We start from the raw sequence: 21713 nt of genomic DNA on the forward strand, positions 1-21713 counted from the left end.
AATTTACCTTAGGAATGTAAAATGTTGCAGCCATTTTGGAAAACAGTTTGGGATTTCTTCAAAATGTTAAACATAAAGTTACCATTTAACCCAGCAATTCCTCTTCTAGGTATATATGGAAGAGAAATGAAAACATGTGTCCACCTAAAAACTTGCACATCAATATTGATAGCAGATAGAGAAAGGACTTGAGGACACAGAGAGGGGGAAGGGTAAGCTGGGTTGAAGTGAGAGAGTGGAATGGACATATATACACTACCAAATGTAAAATAGCTAGCTAGAGGGAATCAGCCACATAGCACAGGGAGATCAGCTCGGTGCTTTCTGACCACCTAGAGGGGTGGGATAGGGAGGGTGGGAGGGAGACGCAAGAGGGAGGAGATATGGGAATATATGTATAACAGATTCACTTTCTTATAAATCAGAAACTAACACACCATTGTAAAGCAATTATACTCCAATAAAGATGTTAAAAAAAAACAAAGAAAACATTGTTACCAGAATTATTTATAATAGGCAAAACATGGAAACCACCTAAATGTCCATCAACATATGAACTGTGAAACAAAATGTATAATATTCATTCATATGATGGAATATTATTCAGGCATTAAAAGGAATGCTAAAGTATGATGAACCTTAAAAACATATCAAGGTTAAAGAAGTCAGACTTAAGAGATCACATAATGTATGATTCCATTTATATGAAATATCAAAAATGGGCAAAACCATAGAGACAATATAATTCATTAGTAGATTAGTGGTTGCCAGTGGCTGGGAGTAGGAGAAACAGGACTCTTAATAGCTATGGGGTTTCTTTCAGTGGTGATAAAAATTTCTGAAATTAGATAATGGTGATAGTTGCACAAATCTAAACTTACTAAAACAACTGAATTGTATATTTTAAAAGGGTGAATTTTGTGGTATATGAATTATATTTTAATAAAACATAAAAAATCACTTTGTGACAACATGGATGGACCTTGATGGCATTATGCTAAGTGAAATAAGTTAGAGAAAAACAATTATACTATGATCTCACTTATATATGGAACAGAAAAAAAAAAAAGAGCTCATAGATACAGAGAACAGAACAGATTTGTAGTTGCCAGAGGCAGGGAGGGGGAATGCACAAAATGGGTGAAGGGAATCAAAAGGTACAAACTTCCAGTTATAAAATAACTAAAGTCATGAGGATATAATATACAGCATAGTGATTATAGTTAATACTATATTGCATATTCAAAAGTTGCTACAGGGCTTCCCTGGTGGCGCAGTGGTTGGGGGTCCGCCTGCCGATGCAGGGGGCACGGGTTCGTGCCCTGGTCCGGGAGGATCCCGCATGCCGCGGAGCGGCTGGGCCCGTGAGCCATGGCCTCTGAGCCTGCGTGTCCGGAGCCTGTGCTCCGCAACGGGAGAGGCCACAACAGTGAGAGGCCCGCATACCGAAAAAAAAAAAAAAAAAAAAAAAAAAAAAGTTGCTACAGAGTATTAAAAGTTCTCAACACACAAAAATATTTTGTAACTACGTATGGTGACAGATGTTTACTAGATTTATAATGGTGATCATTTTGCAATATATACAAATATCAAATAATTATGTTACACCTGAAACTAATATAATGTTATATGTCAATTATATCTCAATTAACAGAGGTTAAATAATTATGTTTTCTAGTTCCAAAGTGCAGGAAAGAGTATTTGTCGTTGATAGACTAACATTAATTTGAGCCACAAAATGATAGAAACTTTCTGAACAATTGCTTTCAAAATTGTTTCTGTATGGTAAAAGCTGCTTTTACAAGATAAAAAATTCACTTTGGATGCTAGAACACTTTTAAACTTTCCAAAAGAGACACAAGTATTTATTGAACTTTGGTTCAATGCATGCATTTAGGTTCATTGCATACACTGGTCATATTCATAATGAAGAACTGATGATATCCAAGTACCACATAATTATAAAGGATGGAATTTAGAAAAAAAAATAGTGGTTATTTCCGGGTCTCTTACACTAATGCGTTCACTAAATGTGAATATTCATTAAGTGTGAGAAAATATGTAATGTGCCCAGTTCTATGTAAAACTTTATGTATATTAAGCTGTCATTTATAAAAGAAATAGGAACAATAATGACAGTGTATAATAACTATTATTTTAATTTTACAGTTACACATATACTCTTAAGAGGTAGATATATGCTGTAAATAAGCTTTTGACATCTGGCACTGTAATAAGCAAATTACTATCGAATTTTTTGTCAAGTTCCAATTAATTCACAAATGACCTTTAAAATGATAAAATGTACAACAGTCAGCTATTATAAACTCCATTTATGAACACAATCTCTCAAGCAACATATATGACAAATTATTTACAATAATTTCTCCAAAGGTTTTAGAGAAAACAATTAAAATTCTATTTTTTGGTCCAGTTTAAGAACTATCGCTTATATTTTCCTTTTCTGTTACTTTTCACCTGTTTGCATTTAATCTGTAAGGAAAACATGTGTTTTCTAGATGATATTGCAAATCAATTTGAAAATATCTTGAAGAGAAAAGTATGCTGGGTAAACCCAGCATAGCTTCCTAGAGATCAAGTCTTGTCAGACAAATCTAATCTCCTTCTGTGACAGAATGACAGCCTGAGAGATAGAGGGGAAGCAATAGATGCAATTTATTTTGACTTTATCAAGGTTTTTGAGACCAGACTAAACAATTGGCTCATCAATAAACTGTGAAAATCCAAGCAGGTCATACACCTACATAGGAGGCAGGAGAAGGGCACTCTAAGTGTGGTCACCTGTGGCTCAATGTCATTTCGGGGTTACAATACAAAATATCTCCCAGATTCCCAAGGGCAGGCAAATGTTTGTATCAGTGCCCTGAATGTGGACATAGGCATAATTTTGATCAGGTGACACTAGCCCAAAACTTCTGAAGATGAATTCAGAATCTGAAGTGACATCACTAAATGAAGACTCAATAAGAAATGAATGATATGGAATGTCAGATCACTAGATTCAGGAGAGCACCTGTTAAGTAAAAACAATACAAGCAGACTATGGGTACAAACAGATGATGTTTGAGAATCATAGAAAGGAAGATTAGAATTCAAAGGCAATAAATAATTTTTCAAACTCCTTCATTGTATCTAAGTCCCAAAGAGAGAAAATGACTCATTCAAAATTACAGGACAAAACTGTACCAGAGCTAGGTATTTAGTATTAATGCACAAAAAACACAGAAATGCTTAAGGAGTATATAACATGTAGGAACCAAGACAGTAGACCCAACACTGGTTAGATTCTTCCTCAGGAGTAGATTTCTTCCCTTTGTTCTAATGATATTCTATATGGGGGCAGGAGGAAGGTGGAAGATTAAGGGAAAAAACCAGAATGATTATAGGTTGGCAAATAAGATCTCTAAGGAAATATCACATCATTTCAAATTATTCACTGTAAAGAAGATGAAATGGTTAGGATTAACTTGGAGGTAATTTTATACAAACTGCCTTAGTAACACTGACAAAACAAGTTCTTAATCTACTACATGAATTATTAAGAGTAGACATCATAATTCTCCAATAGTGAGAGTTGCTTATTCCTGGAATAAATTTTTAGAAGGGTCTTTAAAAATACAACGAGTTCTCCATTTTTACATCCTTTTTAAGGGGCCATAGGCATGGAAGAAAGATGGATAGTGTGCTAAAAGTTTACAATTCTATGAGAAAAGCCATCTAAAACAGTTCTTAGTGTCAGGATCTAATGAAAACAAGCATGCTTCACTTGATTATCTAGAAACATCTTGCTCCATATCCAATGAGGTGTTTGGATAAAATAAAGAAAAAAAAGGAACCTTGGGATTTTCTAATTCTACTTTGCAAGTTAATCAACCACATATACTTTGATTTTTTCCACTATAAACTATATTTTCTAAAGGTAAAATACTTAACATCTGCTCAGAAGCTAAACCAACACAAAAGTCAGAACAAGCAGGGACTCAGAAGGTAAAGATTTACATGAAAATCATCTTGGATTCTCCAGAGGAAGTCACTGTGCAAAGTTCTTCCTGAAATAAGCAATGCAGTTTAAAAATACTCCATTTTCTTCTACAAGTAAACGGGCAACTCTTGAAATCTTTGTTATAGTAAAAAAAAAAAAAAAAAAAAAAAAAAAAAAAAAAAAAAAGGACCTGCTGCTGTATAACTATATTTCTGATTTGACAGCTACAATTATAATCATTCAAGCATCTATTTCCCACAAACTCTCCACAGCCATAACCTTTAGTGTGATTAATTATAAAGCTCCAGGAGCAATAGTACACAGATTAATTTCCTAAAACAATAAAAGACAAAATTTCTCATTTGGAGCTAAATGAAACACGAACAGGTTGTTATTCATGTTGAAATCTTGATGCAGAGTCATGGTGCAGCCATTATAGAAGCTATTAAACAAAAACTCGAATCAAAGAAACTATAGGTCTTCAAAAGAAAATGTTTTTCTTGCCTAAGGATCCTCTAACATCTATGTTTGCTTTTCCTTTTAAAGTCTAGTGTTATGAACTATAATTTCATATTTTTTGGCTCTATTCTTACAGAATCATCCAAGAATACCAATTTTAACCAAACAAAGTGATATAAGAATTCGCAGAAGGAAAATTCCTGTTTACTCACATTCAAACATCTCAACTAAATACAGGCTTCCTGTCTTGCTTATTTCAGGATATGTCAATAGATTTGAAAACTACCTTGGGTCATGGAGCATGTGCTCTGTTACTACCCTTGTTGGTTATCTGAAGAACAAAATAGGCAATGGTTGATACCATACACTGGAGGAAAATGTTACATTCTGCACATTTTCCTGTCAAGTATGGAAAAGGTGATGTTTCACTCCTTATTTTGATAAAATTTATCATAAACAAAAGTTAAATGACAAGAGTCAAGCATGTAATGGGGGTTGGAATAAGAAGTTATGAGAAATGTGCAAACTAAAATATAATTATTTTTTAAATGACAAAACTGTAAATATAATAACACCAGGAAAAATTTTCATTGAATATTTAATATATTTTTACAGCTGTCATACTTTATTTTCGGGGATTTAGCAACTAGTAACAAGGATGAAATTGAATGGCAATCCTGCCACAATATGGTTTAAAATAGAGCATGTTCTTTCTGAAATGAAAAGAATTCTCCTCCTTTCTTGAGTTTTCTGGTTATATAGATGGTTGTGAAAATGGCTTATAGGAGCTAAACATCTTCCCCTAACGTAAAATGCTCACACGGCCACAGATAAATGGGATTAAGAGAGATTATTCATTTCTATTTACAGTTTTGCCTTATAAAAACAAATGTTGCCCGTGAGGGAAAAATTAAATCATTCACTCAGATTGATTTAAGAGCTGAGATATAAGTCATTGAGCTATAGTTTTTAAAATGATAGAAAATTCTAAATCATTTTTCATCATTTGGAATATTTATGGGTTTAGCATATTTTAAGGCTTAATTAATTGAACCCAGTTTCAGAACTATAAATAATTCTGTTCTATACCACACTTAATTTAGGAGAAAGAGGAAAATATCAAGAAAGAAAATCTGGGGCTTCCCTGGTGGCGCAGTGGTTGAGAATCCGCCTGCCGATGCAGGGGACACGGGTTCGTGCCCTGGTCCGGGAAGATCCCACATGCCGCGGAGCAACTAAGCCCGTGAGCCATGGCCGCTAGGCCTGCGCATCCGGAGCCTGTGCTCCGCAACGGGAGAGGCCACAGCAGTGAGAGGCCCGCATACCGCAAAAAAAAAAAAAAAAAAAAAAAAAAAAAAAGAAAGAAAATCTGTCAGAAATAAGAGTCAAATAGTAATGCCCACAGTAGATCCTGAAGTCGGGTCAAGTCTGACCTTAGGGCTGACCATATAAATAGAACTTCAGTCAGTCTAAATTAGGGACAGTCTCCTTTATCAGCTGCATCTCCATCTCCAGGCTTATTGATTGATTAAGACTCAATATAAAGGAAATAAGTTTTATTATATACCTTAGACTATACTGGAAAATCAGTTCAAATATCAGAAACATAGTGTTATAGCAAAAAGATCACTGCCAGCTCTTTCATTACCTATCTGTGTGACCACAAATAAGCCAATTTCTCATCCTCCAAGCATCATCTGTAGTATGAGGGGATTGTACTTTATTTCAAGTCACTTAGGTCTCTAAAATTTAATTTTAGAAATACTTGCCAATAAAATTATAAATAACAGGTGCTTTATAGTTAACCTAAGAATGCAATTAATTAAAACTTTCTGGTTATCAAACATAATATTTCCTCAAGCAAAAAGTCAACTCTTACCCAACTCTTAGAGATAAGCCAAGGGCTCTGAAAACCACTATTTGAAAACGACTGCCCTGGGGAATCACTCATACAGTCTCCTTAACACATAATTTACATCTATCCATTTTTCTCATTTTCAATTTGACATCCTTCAAAGACGAGTTCAAATGTCACATCCTAAGCTTGAATTCCTTCCTGATTCTCTTATTCAGAAGAATTTTCTTCTTTCTCTATATTCTCACAGTTCTTTGTTCCTCTCATTGCTTTTATCACATATCTTCTCAGAGTATGGTCATTTATTCATTGATTCACTTTAATGTTTCTTCTCCTAGATCATAAGCATTTGAAAGTCAGTAATTTTTGTCTTTTCTCCTCACAGTGTCAATGTATTGCTTTTTTTCATTGTTGGACTATTGTACATTGTGGATGAAAATTGAATTTAGTTAAAAAACCTATTCAAGAATTACTATAATCCCTTATGGAGTGGCAATTAATGGTCACTAGCTACATGGTTTATTTCATTCACATACTGGACATTTAGGAATGTCTATCATTTACTAGTCACTTCAACCATACCACTGGAATTCATAATCACATTAGATCATAATTTAATGCTCAGACTCTAGGTGAACACACAAATTATGCTTTTTCCTCATATGATACCTCACAATTTAATTGAATATTATAACTGCATTGACTGATTTTTCTTTGCCTGATTGGATCTAGTATCTATCTTGTAAATAGAGCCTTTGTGTTTCTCCAGTTTTTTTTTTTTTTTTGGTTTGAATATCTGATTTCCCATTAATGATTGAACCAAAACATTCAGAAAGACCATGTCAATTAACAGTAATCAGACTTAAAAGACAATTTTTGTCTTTTAACCTTTGCACTAGCTTATTTAAGTTGTTGATTCACAGCCTTCACTATATATTTGCCTTAACATGTGGGATTTTTCCTTTCCTATAATTTCTTGTTTCATACTGTAGCTCTTACGTTTTCTCCTAAAGAAGACCCTTTAATACTTCTTATAAGGTTGGTTTAGTATTGATTAGCTCTTTTAGTTTTTGGTTGTTGGAGAAGTTCTTTAGGTTTCCTTCAATTCTGAATGATAAACTTCCTGGATAGAGTGTTCGAGGTTGAAAATTTTTCCTTTTCAGCACTTTAACTATATCATGTCACTCCCTTGTGGCCTGCAAAGTTTCTGCTGAAAAATCAGTTGATAGACTTATAGGAGTTCCCTTGTATGTGACTCTGTTTTTCTCTTGCTGCCTTTAATATTCTCTCTTTATCTAACTTCTGCCATTTTAATTATGATATGTCTTGCTATGGGTCTCTTTGGGGTCATCTTGTTTGAGAACTCTGTGCTTCCTGTAGCTAGATATCTGTTTCCTTCTTCAGATGTGGGAAATTTTCAGCCATAATTTAATGAAATATAGTTCCAACCCCTTTCACTCTCTCTTTTCCTTCTGGAACCCCTATAATGTGAATATTAGTACTCTTGATGTTGCCCCAAAAGTCCCTTAAACGATCCTTATATATTTTAAAATTGTTTTTCTTTTTGCCGTTCTGATTGGGTGATTTCTATTATTCTATCTTCCAGATCACTTATGTCTTCTTCTGTATCACCTAATCTGTTATTACTTCCTTCTAGTGTATTTTTTATTTCAGTTATTATATTCTTCACCTCTGACTGGTTATTTTTTTAATATTTTCTAGTTCTTTGTTGAAATTCTCACTGTGTTCATCTATTCTTTTCTCAAGTTCACTTAGTATTCTTATTACTATTGCTTTGAACTATTTATCAGGTAAATTATCTCTGTTTCATTAGAGTTTTTCAGGTTTTTTTTTCTTTTTCTTTCATTTGAAACATATTCCTATGTCTTATTTTATTTATTTATTTATTTATTTTTGGCTGTGTTGGGTCTTCGTTTCTGTGTGTGGACTTTCTCTAGTTGTGGTGAACAGGGGCCACTCTTCATTGCAGTGTGCGGGCCTCTTACTGTCATGGCCTCTCTTGCTGCGGAGCACAGGCTCCAGATGTGCAGGCTCAGTATTTGTGGCTCACGGACCTAGTTGCTCCACGGCATGTGGGATCTTCCCAGACCAGGGCTTGAACCCGTGTCCCCTGCATTGGCAGGCAGATTCTCAACCACTGTGCCACCAGGGAAGCCTTCCTATGTCTTATTTTGTTTAACTTTCTGTGTGTCTATGAAATTATGTGAAACAGTACCTATCCTGATCTTGAACCCATGTCCTTGTGTGGGAGCACCCCTATTCAGTCTGTGTGTGCCCTGTGGCTTTGGTCAGAGAGCTGGATCTGAAGTGAGCACAGGCTGTGTCTTCCCCTTGGATGTTCAGCCACCACCTTGGTTGGTAAGACTGGATTTGGAGAGGCTAGAGCCAGAGCCAGGTGTGAGCCAGGGCTTCTCCTAGGATCAGTGGCTATTACCACTTTAAGGGCTGGGGCTGGGGCAAGGACCAAGGGGCTTGTAGCATTAGCCCTGAGGTAGATTTTTTTGTCTCCAGGTTTTGATGTTAGTCTCTTTCTAGATTGGGGTCATGACTGGGGCCTGAGGGCTTGGTGCTGCACTTCTGTGCTGGCTTAACTTTTTCCTCACCATGTGCACCTTAGTTAGAGACTGGGTTGGAACCAGAGGTTTTGGTGCCACACTACTGAGCTGGTTTCAGTCTACTGGGATTGGCAGTCTCCACCCTGGAACCAATTTTGCTCTCCACAAAAGGGGCAAGGACACACTTGCTAGCAATGGCTGCTTCCACCCTTGTCAGAGACAGGGCCAGGGTCCAAACCAGCTTCATTCCTCCCAAGTGTGCACTCTCTCATTGGCAATGGCAAGAGAGACTGGAGTAATAGCCTGGTGCAGGCTCAGGCATACTGGGGTTGTCCTGGCAAGCCAGCCAGAGCCCCAGGCACTTTTCAATCTGTTGTAATCACACTGGGACCAGGAGTAAGCAAGCTTGTGCATGGGCTCTTCAAGAGCAGTCTTGGTTTCTTAGAGATCTCCAGTAAGCCTCACTGGTTTTCAAACAAGCTAAGGGAGCTCATCTTCCTTGTCAGACCCCATGGCTGGGGTGCCTAATATGTGGCTCATACTCTTCACTCCCCAGAGAGGATCCCAGAGCCTATGATATCCTCCTTGTTTTCTGGGTCCCCAGCTAGGGATGTGGGACCCAACCAGATCACTTCTCCTCTCTTCCTGTCAGACTCTGCATGGATCACTCTTTACAGCCTTGGTTGCAGAAAACCCATTCTGCCAGTCTCCAGCTCATATTCAGAAAGAGCTGCCCCACATGTAGGTGTATTTTTGATGTGCTCGTGAGGGCAAGTGAGCTCAGTGTCCTCCTACTTGGCCATCTTAACATATTGTATATTGATTTTGTATACTGCATCTTTACTGAATTCATTTTTAGTTCTAATTGTTTTATTGTTGTTGTTGAATTTTCTACATATATGATCATGCCATCTGCAAACAGAAATAACTTTACTTATTCCTTTTATATTTGGGTGCTTTTTACTATTTTAACTTACCTAATTGCTCTGGCTAGGACTTCCAGTAATATGTTGGGCAGGTGTTGAGAGTGGGCATCCTTGTTTTGTACCAGAACATAGAAGGAAAGCTTTATGTTTTTCTCCATTGATTATGATGTTAGCTGTGGGCTTTTCATATATGGTCTATAAGCTGTGAGTTAATTTTCTTTTACACCTTTTCGTTGAGTTTTAATCATAAATGGATGTTGAACTTTATCAAATGCTTTTTCTGTGCCCATTAAGATAATCATGTGGTTTTATTCTTTCATTAATTTTTTTGTATCACACTGATTATTTGCATATGTTAAACTAACATTGCATCCCAGGGATAAATCCCTCTTGGTCATGGTGTATAATCCTTTTAATGTGCTGTTAAAATTGGTTTGCTAGTATTTTATTGAGAATTTATGCCTCTATACTCATCAGTAATATTGGCCTTTAATTTTTTCTTGAAGCATCTTTATCTGGAATTGTTATCAGAGTAATGCTGGGCTTGTAAAATGAGTTTGGGAATTCTCCCTCCCATTCAATTTTTAGAAGAGTTTGAAAAAGATTGAAGTTAATTTTTTAGACTTTGGTAAAATTTACCAGAGAAACCATCTTGACTTGGGTTGTTGTTGGTGGTGGTGGTGACTTTTTTGTTTTTTGTTTTTGTTTTTGATTACTGATTCAACTTCATTACTAGTAATTGATTTATCCATGTTTCTATTTCCTCTTGATTGAGTTTTGCTAGGTTGTATATTTCTAGGAATTTATCAAATTCCTCTAGGTTATACAGTCTGTTCATGTATATTTGTGCTTATTAGTCCTGTGTGATCCTTTATGTTGCTGAGGTAACATTTAAATGCCTGCTCTTTTATTCCTGATTTTATTTATCTAAGTCTTCTCTCTTTTATCTTTGTCTAATTAAGGTTTTGTTGATTTTATCTTTTCAAAAAAAAACAACCTTAGTTGTGTTGATTTTTTTTTCTATTGCTTTCTAATCCTCCACTTGATTTATTATTTATCATTTATTTTAATTATTTATTTTAATTTATTTATTATTTCCTTCTGCTAACTTTTGACTTGGTTTGTTCTTTTTCTAGTTCCTTGAGGTGTAAAATTAGATTGTTTATTTGATACTTTGTATTTTTTAAATATAAACTTCCTTCTTAGTACTACTTTTGCTGCATTCCATAGTTTTGGTATGGCTTATTTTCATTTTTATTTGTCTCTAGATACTTTTTAAATGTTCTTTTGATTTCCTCTCTTGATATTCCTCAATGGTTGCTCAAGAGAGTATTGCTTATTTTCCACATATTTATAAATTTTCCCATTTTCTGGCTGTCATTGATTTCTAGTTTCATTTCACTGTGGTTGGAAAAGATACTTGGTATAATTTTAATCTTTGTAAATTTGTCAAGACTTGGTTTGTGACCTAACATGGGATCTATCCAGAAAAATGTTCTATGTGTGCTTGAAAAGAATGTGTATTCTTCTGCTGTTAGGTAGAAAGTTCTGTAAGTTTCTGTTATGTCCATTTGGTTTATAGTGTTGTTCAAGTAAGATTTTTCTTTGTTGCTTTTCTGTCTGGATGTTGTATCCATTATTGTAAGTGGGATATTGAATTCCCCTACTATTATTGTATTGTTGTCAATTTCTGCCTTCAGATCTGTCAATGTTTTCTTTATACATTTAAGTGTTCTGCTACTGGGTACACATATATTTATAAATGTTATATTTTCCTATAGAATTGACCCTTTTATAATTATATAATGACTTTCTTTGTTTCTAAAAATAGTTTAAAACTTAAAGTCCATTTTTTCTGATATAACTATAGCCACTTTTACTTTATTTTGGTTACCATTTGCATGGTATATCATTTTCCATCACTTCACTTTCAACCTAACCATATTGCTGGATCTTAATTTTTTAATCCATTCATCCATTCAGTGCATTTTAATTGGTAAGTTTAATCCATTTACATTTAAAATCAAGCACAGTGACTACTCTAATTCCATTTATATAACATCAAGTATAACCTACATAGATGGAAACCTAATACTTTCTTTTTTCACAAAGATGGATACCTGGAGTTAAGTCAGCTTATAGTTAACCAGGAAAATTAACTATTTACTGTTAGAAATTAGGTAACCAGTATAGCTCTCCAAATATTTTTTGTTGTCTTGTTATAAAGGAACAACATAGAAGTTTTATAGAAAGTCTTTTTCAGAAACTGGTATACCTGAGAAAAACATGACAGAAATTATTCCTTGAGATCCTACTAATTTTTATTGGTACAAAAAATTCTTTTTATTTGCAAATGGCTTCCTGTAAAATGTTGGTCACTTCCAAGACACCAAAAAATTTTAAAGCCAGTATCAGTTAAGAGAGGCGTTAAGACTAGGAAATTGATCATAAGTTTATTACTGTATCCTCATCATAAAAACAACTTTATTCCAGAGGTTAAGTAAAATAAAATTCATGGGTTTCTCTGGTGGTCCAGTGGTTAAGAATCCTCCTGCCAATGCAGGGGAGATGGGTTCGAGCCCTGGTCCGGGAAGATCCCACCTGCCGTGGAGCAACTAAGGCCATGTGCCACAACTACTGAGCCTGAGCTCTAGAGCCCATGAGCCACAACTACTGAGCCAGCGTGCCACAACTATTGAAACTCACATGTGCCTAGAGCCCATGCCACACAACGAGAAGACACCGCAATCAGAAACCTGCACATTGCAATGAAGAGTAGCCCCCGCTCACCACAACTAGAGAAAGCCCATGCATAGCAATGAAGACACAACACAGCCAAAAATGAACATAAATTAAAAAAAAATTCCGTTGCAAAACAACATTGAAGTGGAGGAAGAATGTGAAAAGAATAAACATTTTGGACTTAACCATATATGGGATTGAAACTTAGCTCTGCCACTTACTAGCTTTGTGATTATGGGCAAAGCCAAAACACTCTGTTCCTCTGTTTCCCAATCTGCAAAAATTGGAATATTAAAATTTCCCTGTTTTCCAAAAATTTGGTAAGAAATAAATGAGTTAACATGGGAGATAGAAGATGAATAAATTTGGGGGATGTAATGTACAACATTGTGATTAGTGTTAATGATACTTTATTAAATACCTGAAAGTTGCTAAGATACACAATTTTCAAATTTCTCACTACACAAAAGAAATTATAATTATGACATGATAAAGGTGTTACTTAACACTGTTGTGATAATCATATTGTAATGTATAAGTGTATCAAATCAACGCTTTGTACATCTCAAACTTACACAATATAAAACTGAGCATGTTTCCATTAATTCCCCACTGTGAGCACTGGTTGAAGACCATTCTCACTCTATAATTCACCATGAACACTTCAGCTTTAAATGAGTTTATCATACTGATTTGACTCAATAATGTCCCTCTTTAATTCCTCTCTCCTTTTCCCTCCAAAATAAAGATTTACCATGCTTGAAATTCTAGAAGCTGAAAAGAAGAGAGAAATGTCTTCTACCTATTTGCCTATCACATTATATTGAATTTAACTGCAAACGCAGATTGGAAGCCTGTGGCTCCTAAGACCATCCTAGGTTGCCCCTTATTATTCCCCACTAAAATTACACTTTATTTATTATTTATCCATTCATGTATGTTGATAGTTATAATCCCACCCACTTCCAAAAGAGATCTCAGGGGTGATCTTATGATCAAGTCAAGGTACAGTTAACACAGAGTCAAGGAAAAAAAAAAAAAAAAAACAGTTACTAAGAAAGGAGGGGACATTCCACTCCACAGGCAACTTTCTCTTGTCTCCCCTTTTTCCATCATTTTTACTTTGCTTTTTCTCATTCTACGTCTTTTCTTTAGCCCCTGCCAATAAAATCTCAGGTCTCCCAGCACCCTCAATTATCTAAGGAGGTGGTACTCCAGCTTGAAACAAAGGTGTATTCTCAGAACTGCATTTCAGTGGCAAATTATTTAGAGAAAAATGAAGAAGCCTGAGGTGAAACTGAAGGAGGCAGCTTTTAGCAATCAAAAGGTGCAATAGTTAGCACTATAAAAATTAGAATTTAACATCACCACAACAAAACAATGGAGATAAATCAATGTTTCCTGAAATGGGATTCTGACCCACAATAGTTTTCTAATTTCAATGTACAAGTTAGAGGTAGGGTTAAGCCTCCTTTTGTACTAACTGCTGATAATCAAAGTATACATATTATTCTCTCCTCTCCCCTCAGCCCTCCTCTCTCCCTTCCCAGAATAAAGCAATGAGAGTCACCTGCTTTGGATTCCTGAAGGCACTCACCTGTATTAGAATTAAGATCATCAGGCTCTGATTCAGTCCCATTTTGGCTTCCATTTCCCTGAAGAGTGTTCATAGCCATAAGCTTCATCTTCTGCAGCTTCATTGCCTCAGCCATTGCTGCAGCTGTTATACCTAAAACCAGAACCATTCCTTTTAAAACAGGGACCATTTCTTAATGTAATTGAAGACTGGTTACATTTCTTTAACAGGCCTATGCTGCACAGCACAAGCCAAAAGTAAACCCAAGTCTAATTTATAAATAATATCCTTTAACAAAGTAATTTTCAACTCCTGTAATAACTTCTTACAATGGACAGTTTGAAAATCTGAAAAAAGCATTAAATATGGGTCTGATTCCCAATTGAAAACAGCACAGAGAAAACAAACAGCATAATGTGAAAATTGTATGAGAAATTCCAAAACCCTTACTAATGTGTTCTGGTGTCTATTAAGACCTCTGGACAGTTGTTTTACACAGAGCTCACGATGCACTAAAATCCATCTAAAACAACATTGTCAGAGGAACACTCTGAAATGCTAGAAGGAATGAATTTCTAGTGAATATCCTTGCTGGCACTTCTGCTAAAGAATGGGCTACCTTCCTTATGAGAGTTACCTTAGAAAGAAGAATTAAGGGGATGAAACACAAAGTAGTCTTTATACCCATTTACTGGTCTCCTTCTTATATACTGAGGGACCAAATAAATGAAAACACGGCAGGCCACCTCTGAAAGTGTGCAGGCCTTGTAGTATAATTACTTTCTTTTGTATTAATATAAGGCAATTTTTAAAACTCTATATAATGGTACAAAGAGGTAGGAATAAAAAAAAACAAAGATAAAATATGAGTGCTTAAGTTTGAAATTCTTCCTCCTAGGAAGTCTATATTCAGCAAAACCATAGAAATGTATCAGGAAATAGGTACTACAAATAGATCAATCTGTACTCCACCAATGCCCTTCAAAACGTCTAGTGAATTCAACTAAATTATTTTTAAATAGTATTGAAATCCCTAACCATCTACTGGTGCACTGGTACCATGGGCCAAAAAGAAAAAAAAAAAAATCTGGCAGATTTAAAACAGTATTTTAGAATTCAGTGAAATCATTCTCTCATGCAAATACAAATCAAAGAAAAGAAGGCAGGTATTGGTTGTTGCAAAAGAGTGAAGGTTCCTTAAAAAACTAAAAATAGAACTACCATACGACCCAGCAGTCCCATTACTGGGATATACCCTGAGAAAACCATAATTCAAAAAGACACATGCACCCCAATGTTCACTGTAGCACTATTTACAACACCCAGAACATGGAAGCAACCTAAATATCCACCAACAGATGAACGGATAAAGAAGATGTGGTACATATATACAGTGGAATATTACTCAGCCATAAAAAGGAGTGAAATTGGGTCATTTGCAGAGACGTGGATAGACCTATAGACTGTCATACAGAGTGAAGTAAGCCAGAAAGAGGAAAAACAAATATTGTATATAAACACATATGTGGAATGGTACAGATGAGTGGTATAGATGAAAATGGTACAGATGAAACTACTTGCAAAGTAGAAATAGAGACATAGATGTAGAGAACAAACATGTGGACCAGGGGGGTAAGGGGGGGTGGTTGGGTGAATTGGGAGATTGGGATTAACATATATACACCACTAGGTATAAAATAGATAACTAATGAGGACCCGCTGTATAGCATGGGGAACTCTACTCAGTGCTCTGTGGTGACCTAAATGGGAAGAAAATTCAAAAAGGAGGGGATATGTGTATATATATGGCTGGTTCACTTTGCTGTGTAGCAGAAGCTAGCACAACATTGTAAAGCAACTATACCCCAATTTTAAAAACAAAAAGAAAATATAACTACTTTTATTAGCAAAATCTGATTCTAAGGGGCAGGGTGAATCCTTATCAAAGGTGTAAGGGGAAGTAAGTACAGCCTAGAACATCTAACTGTCTATGTTTTGTGGAATCACTGAGGCTCTGCTTTGCCACTCTGAACTTTTTACAATACATGGAAAACACAAAATGAAGCAAACTTTTCACCACACTAGCTTGTCTATGAATCATGGCAAAGAAAGTATCTGAAAGAAAATTGCTTTAATCTCTGAAATGATGGTATACATTTGTACATTTTCTAGATAGTCCCAGATATTTTCTTGCCATATTTAGCATTACTGAATTACAATCACTCAAATTGGCCTGTCCAAAATCCTAGGGTAAATCTGGGCAGAAAATATGATGGCAATGATTTAAACAAAGGGATCCTGCTTAGGACTGCTAGGGCTGAGTGCCCCCAAAATGAAAATGTATCAGGAAAAGTTTCCAAAATTTATATCAGCTCCCCTGACTAGCAATTCAGAACTGGATCTTGACTCTAATAATTATTGAATTACTAGTTGTTCCATTATTGGTAGTATAAATAGTGGATTTTTGTGAACAATGTATGGATTCTTGCACTGTGAAAAATAAAAGTTGACAAAATATAGACAAGATATTCCAGGTAAAATGTGTGTCTCACACAATGACACTAAGAATTAATGAGCAAGAGTGCCCTCATATATTTAATTCATAAAAAGGTGGTAAGTTCCAATATCTATTCATTCTTTAAAGCAAATGCTATCTGAATGATATTAGTGAAGAAAAAATCAGTGAGCAAATTCAGAAAGTAACATTAAGGTGGTAAAGAAGCATAATATAATAGCACTACAAAGATATTTAGGAGCCATCTAGTTCAATCTCTTCATTTTGAATATGAGGAAATAGTCTCACAACGATATGTCATAGATAAATTATTTAGGAGAAAATATGGACCAAAACTCAAGTTTCCTGATGGGATCTAGATGTATTTGTTTAAGTACTGAAGTAGTTGAAACATGAATTAATGAAAATCTCTAAAGGGATATGATTCACTTATCACATACAGTCTCATATTATTACTTGTATTTTTTATCTCCTTACATTTGATTTGAAGTTTAGAGGCCTAGCCTTTAACTCATATTTTGTATTGCTTCATGGGCCATATTGCATTGACTTTAAACTTATGAAATCTTAAATCCTATTTGTTGAGTCTTCACTACAGCATCTGAATATCTGTCTTTGGGGAAAACCATAATCAAACACATGGAAAGCAATGAAAAAGATGTTATGGTTTATTTGATATTTTATTAGCAATTTATCCTATTACTCAACTGTTCAGTTAAATTCTTAACCTCAGGATGTGGCTCAGCATAACAATGATGGATTTAAAACAGCAAATTAGCTCCTGGCACCAAGTTCTCAAAATGCAGCCCTGGAACAACACATAAAAAGAATCTGAAATGGAAATCAGAAGAAAGCTGGAGTAGCAATTCTCATATCAGACAAAATAGACTTTAAAATAAAAACTATTATAAGAGACAAAGAACGGCACTACATAAGGATCAAGGGATCGATTCATGAAGCAGATATAACAATTGTAAATATTTATGCACCCAACATAGGAGCACCTCAATATATAAGGCAAATACTAACAGCCATAAAAGGGGAAATCGACAATAATACAATAATAGTAGGGGACTTTAACATCCCACTTTAACCAATGGACAGATCATCCAAAATGAAAATAAATAAGGAAACACAAGTTTTAAATGATACATTACAGAAGATGGACTTAATTGACATTTATAGGACATTCCATCCAAAAACAACAGAAAACACATTTTTCTCAAGTGGTCATGGAACATTCTCCAGGATAGATCATATCTTGGGTCACAAATCTAGCCTTGGTAAATTTAAGAAAATTGAAATCATATCAAGTATCTTTTCCGACAACAACGCTATGAAACTAGATATCAATTATAGGAAAAGATCCGTAAAAAATACAAAACACATGGAGGCTAAACAATACACTACTTAATAACGAAGTGATCACTGAAGAAATCAAAGAGGAAATACAAAAATACTTAGAAACAAATGACAATGGAGACACGACGACCGACAACCTATGGGATGCAGCAAAAGCAGTTCTAAGGGGGAAGTTTATAGTAATACAATAATACCTTAAGAAACAGGAAACACCTCGAATAAACAAACTAACTTTGCACCTAAAGCAATTAGAGAAAGAAGAACAAAAAAACCCCAAATTTAGCAGAAGGAAACAAATCATAAAGATCAGATCAGAAATAAATGAAAAATAAATGAAGAAAACAATAGCAAAGATCAATAAAACTGAAAGCTGGTTCTTTGAGAAGATAAACAAAATTGATAAACCATTAGCCAGATTATCAAGAAAAAAAGGGAGAAGATTCAAATCAATAGAATTAGAAATGAAAAAGGAGATGTAACAACTGAATCTGCAGAAATACAAAAGATTATTAGAGATTACTACAAGCAACTCTATGCCAATAAAATGGACAACCTGGAAGAAATGGACAAATTCTTAGAAATGCACAACCTGCTGAGACTGAACCAGGAAGAAATAGAAAATATGAACAGACCAAACACAAGCACTGAAATTGAAACTGTGCTTAAAAATCTTCCAACAAGCAAAAGCCCAGGACCATACGGCTTCACAGGCGAATTCTATCAAACATTTAGAGAAGAGCTAACACCTATCCTTCTCAAACTCTTCCAAAAGATAGCAGAGGGAGGAACACTCCCAAACGCATTCTATGAGGCCACCATAGCCCTGATACCAAAACCAGACAAAGATGTCACAAAGAAAGAAATCTACAGGGAAATATCACTGATGAACATAGATGCCAAAATCCTCAACAAAATACTAGCAAACAGGATCCAACAGCACATTAAAAGGATCATACACCATGATCAAGTGGGGTTTATTCCAGGAATGCAAGGATTCTTCAATATATGCAAATCAATCAACGTGACACACCATATCAACAAACTGAAGAAGAAAAACCATATGATCATCTCAATAGATGCAGAGAAACCTTTTGACAAAATTCAACACCCATTTATAATAAAAACCCTGCAGAAAGTTGGCATAGAGGGAACTTTCCTTGACATAATAAAGGCCATGTATGACAAACCCACAGCCAGCATGGTTCTCAATGGTGAAAAAGTGAAACCATTTCCACTAAGATCAGGAACAAGACAAGGTTGCCCACTCTCACCACTCTTATTCAACATAGTTTTGGAAGCTCTAGCCACAGCAATCAGAGAAAAAAAAGAAATAAAAGGAATCCAAATAGGAAAAAAAGAAGTAAAGCTGTCACTGTTTGCAGATGACATGATACTATACATAGAGGATCCTAAGAATGCTACCAGAAAACTACTAGAACTAATTAATGAATTTGGTAAAGTAGCAGGGTACAAAATTAATGCACAGAAATCTCTGGCATTCTTATACACTAATGATGAAAAATCTGAGAGTGGAAATTAAGAAAACACTCCCATTTACCATTGCAACAAAAAGAATAAAATATCTAGGAATAAACCTACCTAAGGAGACAAAATCTTATATGCAGAAAACTATAAGACACTGATGAAGTAAACTAAAGATGATACTAATAGATGGAGAGATATACCATGTTCTTGGATTGGAAGAATCAACATTGTGAAAATGACTCTGCTACCCAAAGCAATCTACCGATTCAATGCAATCCCCATCAAACTATCACTGACATTTTTTACAAAACTAGAACAAGAAATTTCACAATTTTTATGGCAACACAAAAGACCCCGAGTAGCCAAAGCAATCTTGAGAACGAAAAATGGAGCTGGAGGAATCAGGCTCCCTGACTTCAGACTATACTACAAGGCCACAGTAATCAAGACAGTATGGTACTGGCACAAAAACAGAAATATACATCAATGGAACAGGATAGGAAGCCCAGAGATAAACCCACACACATATGGTCACCTTATCTTTGATAAAGGAAGGAAGGAAATACAGTGGAGAAAACACAGCCTCTTCAATAAGTGGTGCTGGGAAAACTGGACAGCTACCTGTAAAAGTATGAAATTAGAACACTCCCTAACACCACACACAAAAATAAACTAAAAATGGGTTAAAGACCTACATGTAAGGCCAGACACTATCAAACTCTTAGAGGAAAACATAGGCAGAACACTCTATGACCTAAAACACAGCAAGATCCTTTTTGATCCACCTCCTAGAGAAATGGAAATAAAAACAAAAATAAACAAATGGGACCTAATGAAACTTAAAAGCTTTTGCACAGCAAAGGATACCATAAACAAGACCAAAAGACAACCCTCAGAATGGGAGAAAATATTTGCAAATGAAGCAACTGACAAAGGATTAATCTCCAAAATTTATAAACAACACATGAAGCTCAATAACAAAAAAACAAACAACCCAATCCAAAAATGGGCCAAAGAACTAAATAGACATTTCTCCAAAGAATATATACAGATTGCCAACAAACACATGAAGGAATCCTCAACGTCTTTAATCATTAGAGAAATGCAAATCAAAACTACAATGAGATATCATCTCACACCGGTCAGAATGGCCACCATTAAAAACTCTAGAAACAATAAATGCTGGAGAGGGTGTGGAGAAAAGGGAACACTCTTTCACTGATAGTGGAAATGTAAATTGATACAGCCACTACGGAGAACAGTATGGAGGTTCTTTAAAAAACTACAAATAGAACTCCCATTTGACCCCGCAATCCCACTACTGGGCATATACCCTGAGAAAACCATAATTCAAAAAGAGTCATGTACCAAAATGTTCATTGCAGCTCTATTTACAATAGCCAGGACATGGAAGCAACCTAAGTGTCCATCAACAGATGAATGGATAAAGAAGATGTGGCACATATATACAATGGAATATTACTCAGCCATAAAAAGAAATGAAACTGAGTTATTTGTAATGAGGTGGATAGACCTGGAGTCTGTCATACAGAGTGAAGTAACTCAGAAGGAGAAAAACAAATACCATATGCTAATACATATATATGGACTCTAAGGAAAAAAAAATGTCATGAAGGGACTAGGGGTAGGATGGGAATAAAATTCAGACCTACTAGAGCATGGACTTGAGGATATGGGGAGGGGGAAGGGTAAGCTGTGATGAAGTGAGAGAGTGGCATGGACATATATACACTAGCAAATGTAAAATAGATAGCTAGTGGGAAGCAGCCCCATAGCACAGGGAGATCAGCTAGGTGGTTTGTGACCACCTAGAGGGGTGGGATAGCGAAAGTGGGAGAGAGGGAGATGCAAGAGGGAAGAGATATGGGAACATATGTATATGTATAACTGATTCACTTTGTTGTAAAGCAGAAACTAACACACCATTGTAAAACAATTATACTCCAATAAAAATGTTTTTAAAAAAATAGAAAAAGCTGATTTAGGAGCTGCTGAGTTAAATTTTACTTGGGAAGCAGAATTTCAGCTCGCATTAAACAAGTAGAAAATGATAAGTTTTATGAGAATAAAACATGCCTTTAAAAATGAAAATGCTGGCTTCCCTGGTGGCGCAGTGGTTGAGAGTCCGCCTGCCGATGCAGGGGACATGGGTTCGTGCCCCGGTCCGGGAAGATCCCACATGCAGCGGAGCGG

General features: G+C 35.6%; 1 protein-coding gene across 2 annotated transcripts in view; it reads right to left on the bottom strand.

The window, feature by feature from the left end:
• The window catches only part of DACH2 (dachshund family transcription factor 2), a 640028-nt gene that overhangs the window by 214089 nt on the left and 404226 nt on the right, over positions 1-21713 (bottom strand). For both annotated transcript variants that reach the window (XM_067024263.1, XM_067024264.1), the window contains exon 4: positions 14159-14290. In XM_067024263.1, coding sequence (XP_066880364.1) covers positions 14159-14290 — 132 coding nt within the window. The remainder of the gene's footprint in view (positions 1-14158; positions 14291-21713) is intronic.

Source organism: Kogia breviceps, chromosome X, assembly GCF_026419965.1.
Source record: "Kogia breviceps isolate mKogBre1 chromosome X, mKogBre1 haplotype 1, whole genome shotgun sequence".
NCBI lineage: Eukaryota > Metazoa > Chordata > Mammalia > Artiodactyla > Physeteridae > Kogia > Kogia breviceps.